The 13,628-nt window shown below is 45.6% G+C and overlaps 1 protein-coding gene across 1 annotated transcript in view; it reads left to right on the top strand.

Annotated features, from left to right (window-relative positions):
* Positions 1-10,303: 10,303 nt before the first annotated feature.
* Positions 10,304-13,628, top strand: part of PSTPIP1 (proline-serine-threonine phosphatase interacting protein 1) — a 60,773-nt gene continuing 57,448 nt past the window's right edge. Inside the window, exon 1 of the mRNA XM_013957080.2 lies at positions 10,304-10,681. Within this exon, the coding sequence (XP_013812534.2) occupies positions 10,649-10,681 (33 nt within the window). The 5' untranslated portion in view covers positions 10,304-10,648. The remainder of the gene's footprint in view (positions 10,682-13,628) is intronic.

Genomic DNA, 13,628 nt, shown 5'->3' on the forward strand with positions numbered 1-13,628 from the left:
CTATAACCACGTATGCTCAAACATGGAAAATGTTCTGGAACAAAGGACTGCGTCTCACCTATCTTACAAGCGCCAGCACTCTGTCGTGTAAAACTAATGCTTTGTTTTGAAAAAAGCATCCTCGCATGGTATCCTACAGATCATACAGACCTCTAGAAGGTATACTAAGGTTTCCTGTCCTTCCTTAAACATCTCTAGGCCTCCTCTAGCAACACACAGCAGAGACTACCATGGTAGTCAGAACTATAGATTTAAAAAATAAGGGACCCAGTTTCCTCCCCTTCTTCAAGGGAAATAAGTCTTTTGCCGTCTTTCTATGTTCCTCTCTATCCCACCTCAATTATAACTTTGATTCTTTTCTCATTTTCTCCAATCACAAGCTTTACCAAACAAATAAAAACATGTTCTAAAGGTATTTTAGATGCTAAGATCAGATTCAGCTAGTTCTACATATCATTCCAGTATTTCCTTTGGAAGGATTAGACTTTTTTCCATGAAACTGCACAACTTCTACATGCAGAAGTTTTATGAACACAGTTTAGGTTGCAGTTAGGTAGAACAGCTCAAAATAGACAAAACAAAATTCAAACACAGAATTGAAACCCTAGCTTGACTTGCAGAAAGAGTCCAAGAAAAGAGAGTGAATCTTAAATGTCACTTTTTCTTTGTCAGAGCATTGTAGTTTGAGTTAAACTGGCATCCTACTAAAACAAATTGGACCGAAGGTTCCTGGCCTGCTACATCTCATCTCGCTTTGTAAGCAGCATGTGCAGAATATCCTCAATTCAAATATTAAAGCAGATAAAGGCACTTTGTCTCGATGTAATAACCACTCAGATTTCTTAGATGCAGACTGAGCGCTCTTGTTGGCAAGGTAACCTGGTTCTCCAGAGACAGATCACTGACATCCTCAAAATTGGTTGTCCCCGATTCAGAGGCAGACTCCAACTCTGTGGGAATATGCATTAGGACGATTCCTTGAACAGTATCTAGGTAAGAGAGAACTTCAAAGGAACAAAATACCAGCTAAACTCGATGAAGAGAAGAAAACTCTTCTGCTTGTTCCAAAATCCTTCCATTCATAAAATTAAGGATCCAGCAAAATTGGATTTCTAAACAAACATTGCATGTAAAATGTCAGGTGAACAGCGCTAAGGGAGATTAATATGACAGCAAGTAGATGAAGTATCAATATTATAGAGCTTAGACTTGAAAATTTTCCGGAGCATAAAGCAGCTTGTACATTTTAAATCTACAAAACTGCATCCTGCCAAACATACAATTCATTTCAAGGGAAATGGATGGGTGACAGCACAAGCAAAATTACACTGCCAGTACAAATAAGCCAGGCTTCTCGGAGGTGCACAATGAAATGGCAAGAGGCAACAGTCACAAATTCCAGCAAAGGAAAATCTGACTAGATAAAAAGTTTCAAAATAATGGTGATTAAGCAGGGAAGGAGGGCCCCGAGAGGCTGAGGAGGTATTTCCACCCCGGAGATGCTCAGAACTGGAGAAGGCCCCGGGCAACATGATTTAACTCTGCGGTTAGCTGTGCTTTGAGCAGGGGGTTGAGCTGGAGACCTCCAGAGGTCCCTTCCAGCCTACGTTATTCTGTGTTTCCAACAGTCTCCTAGGAGTGTTCATATACAAAATAGATTTAGATGGTCTTACAGCATACAGTGCACGCTACTTGTATTGAATAACATAGGAGGCACAAATAATCCTGTGCAAGGTGACCCCATCTAAACCCTTAGGCAAAGTGTCTTTATTTTTCTGTATATTTTAAATTATTTTATTTTGAATATGTAGCATGTCCAACTGCACGCGAACCTTTCCTTCTCTGCCTGCATAAACCAGGGCTTGCCAGAAGTAACAAAAAAATCTCTCAGAGTGAACACTGATCTCCATGTTGGCATTAAGTTAGAAGTTATTTTTGTTATAACAAGTAAATATTACTTCTCTATACAGAGGATAGTGCCCCATATAAAGTGCTTTCTATCCTCACAAGAATAAAAGTCACCCTCAGTGGTAATTCCAACACAAACCCCACAAAGATTCAGTCCTTAACGCAGAATCCTTCACCGCCCGTACGTGCTACCTGCATAGAGGTGCACCGCAGCATCTCCCAGTGCCCCTAGTGTGGGGGCCAAGGAAATACTGGTTCGTGAAGAATGTTATCTTACCACCCCCAATGATCTATCAAAATAAAAATAAAGATGCTGAAAAAAAATCCACAAGAGAATCACTAAAAATAATGAAAAAGTATAATTGTCTTGTTTCGAGAAAGCTGGTAATAATCCTTTCCATAGTAACAACAGTAGAAAAACAAGAACAAACAATATTAATGCAAATGCCAGACATAAACACTCAGAGAGCTGAAATGTGATTCAGCTGATCAACATTTCTGGCATTTCTGGTTTGCAAAAAGGACAAGAGCTCGTGCCCAAGCATTGTAGAGGCTTTTAGCCGCCCCCTCTTCCTCTCTCCAGTGCTTTGCGTGTTTATGAAGGTAGGAGTAGGTGACAAAATACCTGCGTGTGTGTTCTCACACAGGCGGAAAATTACAGTCCTGCCTGAGACTAAACAACTGCTTTCTGTCTGAAGTGTTCTGCACTTACATTATGTTTTCTTTGGAAATTAAAAGACCTGCACTTTCAGACAGAAAGTTTACCAATAATAAACATGCAAGTAATTTATCTCGAAAGGTTTTGCTTTTCAAATACCATGATTTTTCACCAAACATAGAAGTACCTTTGCAAATGCCAGTCTGAATGGCTGTTGCCTACATGCATTCCCCCGGCAGTCTCAATGAAGTAAGATTTTTTACTAGGTGTATCCGAAACTTCTGTCTAATGTTTCTATGAACTTGAGCCAGGGCCAGAATCTGCTTCACGAAACGGCATTTCCTCGGGGGGGGGGGGGGGGGGGGGACGGACGGACGGACAAGACTGTTTGTGCAAGCCTGAGTTTGTAACACGCACCTTGCTTGCTTTCCAGAACGGCAGCGCTCGGAGCTTCCTTTCCGAGGAACGTGAACTGCCTCCGGGGCTAGCAAACGACCAGTTACCCTGACTCCTTTGAATTAACAGGATTGAGAGAGGAAGAATGTTGGTAAAATAAGCAAAATGCACCATGGAGATAAAAACCATCTTGCTGCAGGTACCTGAAGTTATGACAAAAAGCGGGGATAGAAACCCACATCTTTTCATTTTTCCCTCCACAAACAGGTTATACTTATTTCCAGGTCACCTTCTGTCTTATGTAACACTTTGGAGGCAAGATGTTAACGTGCATAAGCACCTACGAGCACAGAGAGATCCCACCTTCCTGTGATACAACCCCCAGTTTTAGGATATACGGAACAGCGTGATGGTAAACGTTGAGGAAATCCATTCCTTTGCTACATAATTACGGACAAGACTACGACTATCTTTCTCCTGGTAAAACAGCAGGGCCTGGATCCACCTTTCAGTGAAGGCCTCCATTGAAAACTGCTTTGAAATGCTAGATATTAATTAAGAATTTAGTATATGCAATTAATCGTTATGTTGGCTGTTAATTTTACTGATGCAAAATGCCAGCAGGACTTTCTTGCACTGAAACAATATTTTTTTGGAAAGATATTTAAATAGTTGCTGCTAAAGGAAACCAAGTGCATACATTTAAAAGAGTGAATCTCCGCACAGAGGTGACGCCGCAGCGCCCTGGAGCCTGCTGCATCCTGACCTCGCCCGTTTGGAAACAGAGCGTTTTGCTCGCAGCCGGCAGCCGGGCGCCTTCAAAGGAGCGTGAGCGGGCGGCGCGGGCGGCGCTCCTGCTGCCATGCCAGCGGGGCCGGGCTCCTCGGAGGCGGCAAGGCGACTTAAAAACGCTCAAACTGGCCCCGCTGTGGATAACTTTGCCGCCCCCAACATCTGCCGCACTGAAATTCCGCTCTCCGTTTCTCTGGAAGCGGCAGCGGCGGACGCCGTTGTGTTTCAGCTGTGGTTTTCCTCTGGAAGCGGCTGCGTTGCTGTTGCTGCCGGCAGGTTTTGGGACTCGGTAAAGCCGCCCGGGTTTGAACGACTGCTGCAGCAATCACAGCGAAGCCGCGTTGCGCCGGTGCGAGCGCCGCGGGCGCCTGCGGGCTTCCGGGTCCCTAGCAGCGACTCCAAGGGACAGCAGTTTACCCGAGGAGTTTTAAAAATACCCTTAGTTCAATATCTGAATTCTCTGAATATTCAGTGTCTGTTTATACACCTCCCTGCTGGTTTTCACAGAATCCTTCATCCCGCTTCTGCCTAGAACAAAAGCTTTACTGTCTCCTCTAGCAGAGCACCACGGATCAGAAGCGAAACCATGAAAAACGTCTTGCTTGGAGCACAAGCTGAGCACAACCCCCCTGCTACGCTCTGTTCACGTATTTTAACTAATGCGAGGTCCAAACCTGCCCCCCAATCCTAATAAAAAGCTTTGCTCGATATAGGAAGCCAAATGAAACTTTCATTCTGATGTATGCCAAAATTTGACGCTTTTAAATCTGAACTTTTCAAAAAATCAGGCTTTCCATCACGTTCCACTACAGAACAGAAAAAATGGTACTGCAGAACAATTTTAAGGACAGAAAAAACAATATTCTGGCCTGGAGACTGATTCTTAGTCTTAGCAAGCACTTGGTTTTTAACTTTTACGAACGGCGGTGGGAGTGGAGGTGGCAGCAGCTAGCTACCAAGCGTCCTGCTCAGCGCGTGGTAGTGACACATCTGGATTCCCCAGCAGAGCTGCAGGCAAAGATTACACTAAAGGCCTCGTTAAATGGTGAAGAAAGGGAGGCAAAAGACCCCGCAGGTTTCTAAAGGCTCCAACCAACCAATAAGCGATGAAATGACCCACTGGCTGATCGCTTGTCATTTGCCGTCCTAGAGGCACAAACGAGCTTGTAGAGCTGTTGCAGGCTGGTGTGTCTTGTAGGTACGAGAGCTTGTTGGGAGCTGCTGCTTCTGAACGTGCTTTCAAGCTCTGCTAAATGATACAAGCCCCCACAGCAAGTGATTAACCACTTAACACATCACCGTAAATTTAATTTTATTCTTTTAAAATGATATTTTGGAAAAGTATCGTAGACCCAAATTCATGGCATGACGTGGAGAGGAAGAGAGAAATACAAAGCACAAATATAATGATGGAAAAGTGGTGGCAGCAGGAAAAAACGGTATTCCCCAACCATACTTCCAGAGACAGCAGGAAGACTATGCAGTAGAGCTGCACACGTATTTTAAACTGAAGCACAGATGTAAAGTTAAAAAAAAAAGACAAAAAAAGAACAGGAAAGTTTGCATAAAATAAAATGCATGAATAAGCAAGGAATGGTTATGCAATTAAAAGCAGTCTTTAGGAACTTTATTATCTTTTTTCAATCACTAAGTTTCACTTAAAGCAGGTTCACCTATTAAACAATCTACTTTTAAAATTAAGTTAAACCCTCAAACAACAATCTCAGGTATTTAAAACTGCTACTTTCACACTGTGCACACATGAACACAGTTTGAGACTTCCATCTCGTATTAGCGATTCACCAAATTATGTAGAGCAGATTTTTGCTGAGCTTTAAGTGTAATCTTAAGAAATATAAAACAACTTTTCATCCTTAGAGTATTTCCTACTCACTTTCTTATCATAATATAATGTAAACTTAAAGAAAATTTATCAGACAAGGTGAACAAAGACTGAAAAAGGTGAAAGAAGAGAAAAACTGGATGAATAAATCCAAAGAATATAATACCACGATTCCTTCTAATTGGAAATTCTGGATTTGACTGTCCTCAGGTTAAAACATTTCCACTGGAAACATGCCACTGAGCGGTTAGTCTTACAGATACTAAGCAAGAATTGCTGAGACATAACCAGAATTTTCTTGGCATCGTTTTTTTTATTTATGAAACAGAGGGGAGTCCTAATTCCTTGAGAGATAGTAAGAAACAGCTCAAAGACAATATTGTCCTCCAGAAACTCTGCAGATATTTTGGGAGAACCTGGCAGGATCTAGGTCAACGAAAGCCACAGCTGGGGAGAAGTCAAAGTCCCCACTGGTTAAAATACACACAAAAAAAAGAAAAAAACACCCTATAGGAAGGAGGTTACCGGATGAAAATGAGGGATGCTGAGGATGTGTCAAGCAAAAAGCCCTGCAAGATCCATCTGTCCTCGGAAGAAGGTGGATGCGGGCAAACAAGAAGCCAGTGGAGAAAGTGGAGCACATCACCGCGTTTTGGCTGCGCTCCCGGGCTTCGCGGCGCCGCGGGCTGGGACGCCTTTGGGCTCCAGGGCTGGGGCTCGCTGGGGCCACGGCCCGGCTCCGAGGACCGGCGTCCCTGTCCCTGGGCTTTCTGCGGGAAGGAGACCCAACACGGGGCCAGGACAGAGCAGCGCCGTGCTCCCGCAGGAGGGGACCCGGCCGGGGGCGCCCACCTGCCTGCAACTCAGCACCATCCCGGCTTGTGGCAGGAGAAGGGGGCAAGATACGGCAGCCTTGTGCCCAGGGGCAGCCGGCTTTCCTCCCAGCTCTCACAGATATTGCTACTTTCTTCCCTGGAAAGCCCCAGTCCACAGTTCCCCACCTTTCAGCCAGGCCGTGCAGCCTGAACAACTCATCTTATCCTTCACCTTCATTTTATACAGATAATTTCCACGCTCAAGAATGTCAGTGCTTGAACGGCTAGAGAGAGCAGAGCACTTAACCATCAAGCATCTTCAGCAGATGCCATGGGTGCAGAAGGCTGCAAATGCTGCTTTCTTGTGCTCATCCTGGTTGCCACGTATCTGCCACCCCCAGCAGCCTGGCTGTGACGCTAACGGGTGACGCTGGTCCCGCTTGCAGCGTACTGCTCGAAAAGACATTCAGCTCTGTGCAAATTTACACGCTCAATGCGACCATCATCTGTGGAATTTCAAACCGTCAGCATTTTGGTGACTTTTTCCCTCCAGTGCATGATGCCCCTTTAAACAGCTTGTCCCTAAAGAGACTGCTCAAACCGCTCTGCTCTGCTAAACGTTAGGCATCCCCCCATTAAAACACACCACTCAGCCCAGCTTTATGTTGCCAGTCCAAGGGTGGGTCAAACAGACAGGACAGGCCTCCTTTTCTCCCCTTTGCACACCAGCATCACAAAAGCAAGGGCAGGAGCAATAAAGCAGAATGGTGCTAATGAAAAGCAACAAAGCACAGGGAATTAAAGTGCTTTTCAGAAACAGCATTACCCTAAATCCTGGCCAGCAATGCATGCGTACCCACATTGCACTCAAACGTATGCTGTGGTTAGACCGTGTGTGATAAAAGGGTTTTCAGGGAGACGGGGTATTATTTGTCTTACTGCAGACGTGTAAGTGTTCTAGCAGAAACATCCATTATAATGGCCTTATTCTTTTTCTTTCATTTCCTTTTTTTTTTTAAGAGAATCTTTGTTCTCTGAAGCTTTTTGTTTCTCCATTACTACTTCCCATCCCTCTTTAGAGAAAAAGATGAATAAGAGAGAGTCAGACCTTGATTCACGACAGCCCAGAAAAGCTTACTGGCTCAAGAAGGACGGGGGTTCCCAAAGGTGCCTGTGCATCCAGCCCTGCTGTCCCTCCGGGCACTTCCAGAGCATTAAACGGAGCCTTCCGGAGGGCCAGACCCGTCGGACAGTGTGCTCAAACCAGCTGAAAAGCCGGGTGGCTACCCGGCCACCACGAGCACTGCTCTTGAGCTGACCGATGACATTTTTACTTCCGCCATTAGAAACCTGCCCCTAAATTGCATCCTACAAACCAGTACTTGCAGTAGTCCAGCTCAGGGTTAAGTTTTAGATAGGCACTGTAAGACTTTCAGAGCGTCTTCGGTGCTTTGGCTTAAGGGAGAAAAGGAAAATTTCCTGTTCCGGCTTTGTGGGCCGCAACGCAGCCATTGCAGCGCAGCGCGGGGAGACCCCCGGGACCGCGCGGCCCGCCCTGCGCCGCCCGCGCCGAGAGGGCTTTGCACGCCGGCCAGGCGCCGGCGCCGGCGCCGCCGAGCACGGAGGAGGCGAGCTGCAGGGGCGGCGCGCTGCGGCCGGCCCCTCGCTGGCCGCTCGGCCGCGCGCTGTGATTCCTGCTGCGGCAGCCGCCAAGCAGAGCAACCGGGAGAGGATTCTCAGAAACCCCGTCCCAAGCCCGCGGCTCGAGCGCTGGCTTCACGGCCACGACCGCTTGGCCCACGCAGGTTTCAGTTTCCTCAGCCGTAAGGCTGGGATAATTCTCTGCCTCCTGAAGAGCCCTGCCAAGCCCAGGACGCGTGCGAGGGGCAGGACCCTGCGGCCGCGATCCAGCCCCGTGGGGACGGCGTCGGATGAAGCACGTGCCCAAGGGCTCCGCTTCGCCGGAGCTAGAGGCTGGGCCTCGCGCCGCCCGGCTGCGGCCAGCCCGGCGAGACGCTCCAGCTGGGAAGGCAGGCGCTCCCCGCTCCTTCTGCAGCCAGCGGAGAGGCACTCGCAGAGGGAACCTACCTGCCGGTATTTCCGCTCCGACTGGAGAGGAAACTCCGGCTGCTCCGCTCCACTCCGCTCCTAACGGAGGTTGCTGGCAGCGCTGGGTGGGACAGAGCCAGCGCGGAGCTCGGCGCCAGATAGACTCAAACAACCGGCTTTTTGGTTTGGGGACACACTGAAAATAATGCAAAAATAGCAAATCTTTTTGGATTGATCAAAACGCATTTTTGCATTCACCTAATGCATTTTTTTAACAAACTCCAGCAGCAGCAAAACTACCAGTTTCAAAACAAAGCTGTAAGCTGGAAATAAAACGATGAGACCCTTGGGTTTAGAAAGACCTAGATAAAACATTCTTAAAAAGACTTTTTTTTTCACAGATCAAATATTACGACTATTTCCCATGACCTCAAAATGCATTTTTTCAGGGAATTTTTACTCCTGGAAGACAGCTTCACTCATTTCTCCTCAACACCCCTTGCAAGTGAACCCTCACTTTTCTCTTCCTCCCTTGCTCGTGCGCTGGTGCTTTTCTCCCGCCACTCATGCAATCAAAGCAGTTTCACATCTCTGGCCCAGCGAAGGCTTCCTTCCTTTCGCCCTCCTCACCTTTCACTTGGTTGCCACTGCAAAACCGCTGCTCACTCCCTGTGTCCTGCACTGCTGCTCTGCTTCAGCCCTCAGGAAGGGGACACGTCAATTCTCTGTTTTCTAGAACACTGGTTACAGTAAATTGCAAGTTAAGTGACTGCTGGTAACTCCAGCCGCCGAGTGCCGTGAGCCCCCTCTGCACAGACCCTTGTGCCCAGCTGGAGCTCAGAGAATTCGCGAGGCTTCCTTGCCCCCAAGAACGCGCCTCGGGGCTGGGACCGCAGGGACACAGAGAAGGAAGCAGGGCACAGGCGTCAACAGGGATTTTCATTCGCTATAGCCGAGTAAGTCCTGATGTGTTGTTGGCGTGGAAGTGAATAAAATACCACGAAGACACTTCTTCATCGACAGCGAAGGTGGGAGGTTTCTCCGTCCTTTCTTTCCTTTTCATTTTTCCTGCCCTATCAAAATTCATGTAAGAATACAGATTCCTTAAAAAATTCTAAGGGGGTGAAGAGAGACAACTTCCCTTGTAGAACAGGTGTTTTGAGGAGGGTTTCAGGGCAGCGTTAGACATTTTATGCTGTTTTCAACTACTTGCAGACATGCTGTAGTAACTGTGTCGGCCTGTTTGGCTGGGTGTTCGAAACCGCGGTTGCAGCGCCGCGCTGGGGGCGACGCCGGCTGCACCTGCACGTCCCAGAGCTGCTTGGTAAGTACTTCGCTTCAGGCTGCTCTGACTCTTATCACGATATCTTTCAAGAGTTTGGATTTTACTTTTAAGTTTCACATACCCTGTTTATTCATAGAAATATTTACGTGAGGAGATGCAAATCGGAGAATTTCTATATACCCCTATAGGCATCTATACGCACATGTGCAGACCCCTCTACACTTTACGACGTCTGTAGTTTAGCTGGAGCCTTGAAAAGCATTTGCAATTGCAAAATGCAGCTTTGCAGCTACGCTTCCTGTGCATGCATGTGTGTATATACATATTTATACATATATGAGCCTCTACCAACCTCAGAAGGTACTGGAGAAATGTGGCACATGCTTTTTTTTTAGTCTTTGTAATACCACAGGGTTGTATCACAGTTTGACTGTGGTTTCCTCCCCAGTTTATCTGTTTGTATTGTGCTGTCTTCATTTGCATGTTAAGTGCTCCCTCTCCTCCGGCAGCTGATCAAATCATACCACTGAATTCTTCTCTTTCTTTGCCTGCAGCTCGCATGCATGCACGGCAAGGAGCAGGCTGACATCATTCGACATCTCCTTGCTTCCCGATTTCAGTATTAGCTGCTGACCAGAAGAGAAGCAGGTTTGGGGCTGGGGTGCTGAGCCTGTGCACGTCTCTGTGCGCGAGCAAGAGGTCATCACACTGAGCTGCCTGAAGCTGCCCAATGCTATTTCTCACCAACTCGGCTTTAGAAGAGACAGGACTGTGGATGCGTTTCACTTTCTGCTTCGGCTGGGCTACAGCAACAGCTTCAAAGCTCAGCGCTGTTGCTGCTGCTCTCTTCTGAGAACAAACTTCTTGCTGAAGGATTCCTTCCCCTCCGTAAATTGGTAATAATGACACAGCTGCAGTTTAAAGATGCATTTTGGGTAAGTGAGCATTTCCTCTACATTTCCTGTTAAATGTGTCTATATTTAAAAATAATTTAAAATACAGCTTAGCTTTAAATAGAGTTTAAATCCAATTTAATGCTTTTCTATATTTTCAATTTAGTTTAGTAACAAAGCAAATTTGCCTCCATGCAAAAACATACTGTCTGGGTAGTGCAAGTATTTGGTCTTAAACAGAAGGCTGCTTTGTAAAGAATTATGTCCAATTCACACTAACAACTGACTTTCCTAATTTCTAAGCTATGTCCGAAAACTGTTTTTGGAAAGGACATGGATTTGCCTGTCTCGTTGTCCTAAGAGCACTTGCTTGCAGTGTGTACCCTTGTTTTTCAGGAGCGACTCCTCCGAGCAGGTGACCTGCCGCTAATTACTATGTGAATTCTCTAGAATTTAGCAGCGCCAGCAGAGTCAGCCAGCAGCATGCAAAATGCTACTGCTCACCCACCTGCCGAGCCCATGCCTGGTTCTACCTGCAAAAGGGCGTGCAGGAGGCGTTCAGGTGTCCAGGAGTCCTACGGCACCATAGGTGGAAAAAACTAGCAGTGAGGTTTGAGAACGAAGCCACAACACTCACAACTGGCTTAAAAACAGTGAATACTAAAGCATGCTGCTGCGTTCGGTTCTTGTTATTTGACTTTCAGTTGAAGTATCTCTGGGTGTCATGTTTTCGCGCTCTTTCTCTGCAGTTACAAGGGGGGAAAAACCCTGGTCGTTTACCTTGCAAGTGTGCCATTTTGCAGCCTCTTGCAAGTCATTTATCTTGCAAGTGTAATCTGAGATTCTCTTGTAATTGCTTCTGGAGCTGAGGTTTTAAGGAAAAAAACCCCAAACCCTAACATGGCAAAGTTGGGAATACAGGCTGTTCCATGGTTGCCTCCTGTCTTGGCAATCACTTTTCCAATGTCGGGGATTGGTATATAAAAAGACATGAAGGCAGGCAAATTCCTCCTGCTGTTTGCACATTAAGCTAGGTCAAATGGACCCTTCATGGTGTACGTGCTTTTTGTGCTGTTCTTTCAGTCCACCCTCCCTTCAGGATAAACTCTCTCTTGCTAAAATAAATGGGCAGACCCAGGAACGCATTTCGGTAAACCACCTTCCTTCAGATGCTTCCAGGAATCCTCCCTGCCCCCACTATAGTACTAGGTTTGAACAGTTAAAAATAACGTAATGAGGAAATACCCAAATTAATTTTCATTAAGAAAGCATTCATGGGTTCATTAATTTTCATTTTCACCACACCTACCAGAGAGTCTCCACACCTGTTCTTTTGCAAGGTTACTAACCGCGTAGTCAAAAACACAGGGTAGGGCAAAAAACATAACCCAGCGCTACTAGAGGAACTTCAGCTTTTGCATTTCTGGACTTCCTTCCAAACTGCGCAGTCTTACATTAGAACTGATACATTTGGTATATTTACTGTGTTTAGTCATGTTAGCAAGAGTCTAATCCCTGCTTGGCCTTGCAGTGCATACCTTCGGTGGGGGAAAGCAGCTCCGTTTCTGATACTGTTTGGCTGGAAACTTTATATTGCCAGGCTTGATTAAGAGGACATAATGTATCCTGTGCACTACGGTAGTCTTAGTTATGCAATAAAAAGCATTTTTAAATGAAAACTTACAGGATATTGCACAATGTGGCAAAAGAGTCCCCCCAAATCGCAAGATCAGCAGTTATTTTTGCATTCATAAGATTCTGTTGTACCCATTAGTAAGATGGAAGCGTATTTGCTCAGTTTGCTTCGGTGAATGATTATTTCCTTTACTGCATTTGTATCATGAATGGAGACCATCTTTATGATTAAAAAACAAAAAGTGTATTTGCGTCCTCGTAGATCATTCAAAACAGATCCCAGATCTCTAGGACCTGCCTAAGGACAACACTGCACCCGTCCCTGGGACTCACCCTGGCTAGGTATTCCTAGGAACAACTCCCCGCCTTATCTTCAGTAGGTGTTTGGAGAGGCAGAAGTACCCATCACCACGTAAGATACGTACATTTTTGCAGTGAACACAAACCCTAAAAGCAGCAGATCTCCCCTGACTAGCAGAGAAATTGCATCATTCATTCTCCTCCAAAGTCCTCCAAGCCTTTTCAAGAACAGGGTGTGCTGTCTCTCGGGAAAACGTGAGCCATTGCTTTAACTGGTATAATTTTTAATTTCTCTTTTCCCCTACTAAATGTAGCAATGATAGGATTGTACTAGAAGTTTCACACTTGTGCTATTTTTTATTTTACTTTATCATGGCCTGTGCTAAAACTACTGTATTTTTTATGCTTTTTTTTTTTTTTTTTTGCTTTTCATCCTCCATACACTCAGTAATGGTTTAAGGGAAGGTTGCTCAAAGCCTCTGCTAAAATGGGTTTATTCAGCAGAAGTTTCCTGTCCTCTGATAATATTTTTTTGAAAATTTTAGGGAGATTAAATAAGAATCAGTTCTGATAGCCAGTGCAGGGCAATTACTAATGGATAAATATTCTGCTGTGCTGCTGTATAAATGTAACAGATGCTACCTGTCTTCTCTAACATTGTATTAGACAGGTAGGTAAATTCCCATATTAATGAGGAGCATGTCTGTGATGCCAGCTGAGTTTCATGTTAACAGGGTTATGTTACTAGGCAGAGATCTGAGCAACGTTCAATTTACTGTTACAAAAAACAGTAACCAAGATATTTTTTTCCCTTCTGTCATAAATACTGACGATCTCCTTCTTGGCCTCCTTCCACATTCTGGTGCTGGCCATTTGCTTTTCCACTGATTTTTTTTTTCATTGCCTTTTCCTTCTACTTCCTTTTTCTCCAAGATTCTGCTCAACATCCCGGTTGCAACCCTGTGAAACGTAACTATTTCAGGCCAAGAGGTAGATAGGGCGTTTACTGCCATCCTTCATTGCTTTGTCTTGGCCACCTGGGAAGAAGGAATGA

The sequence above is a fragment of the Apteryx mantelli genome, chromosome 15, assembly GCF_036417845.1.
Source record: "Apteryx mantelli isolate bAptMan1 chromosome 15, bAptMan1.hap1, whole genome shotgun sequence".
NCBI classification, from domain to species: Eukaryota; Metazoa; Chordata; class Aves; order Apterygiformes; family Apterygidae; genus Apteryx; species Apteryx mantelli.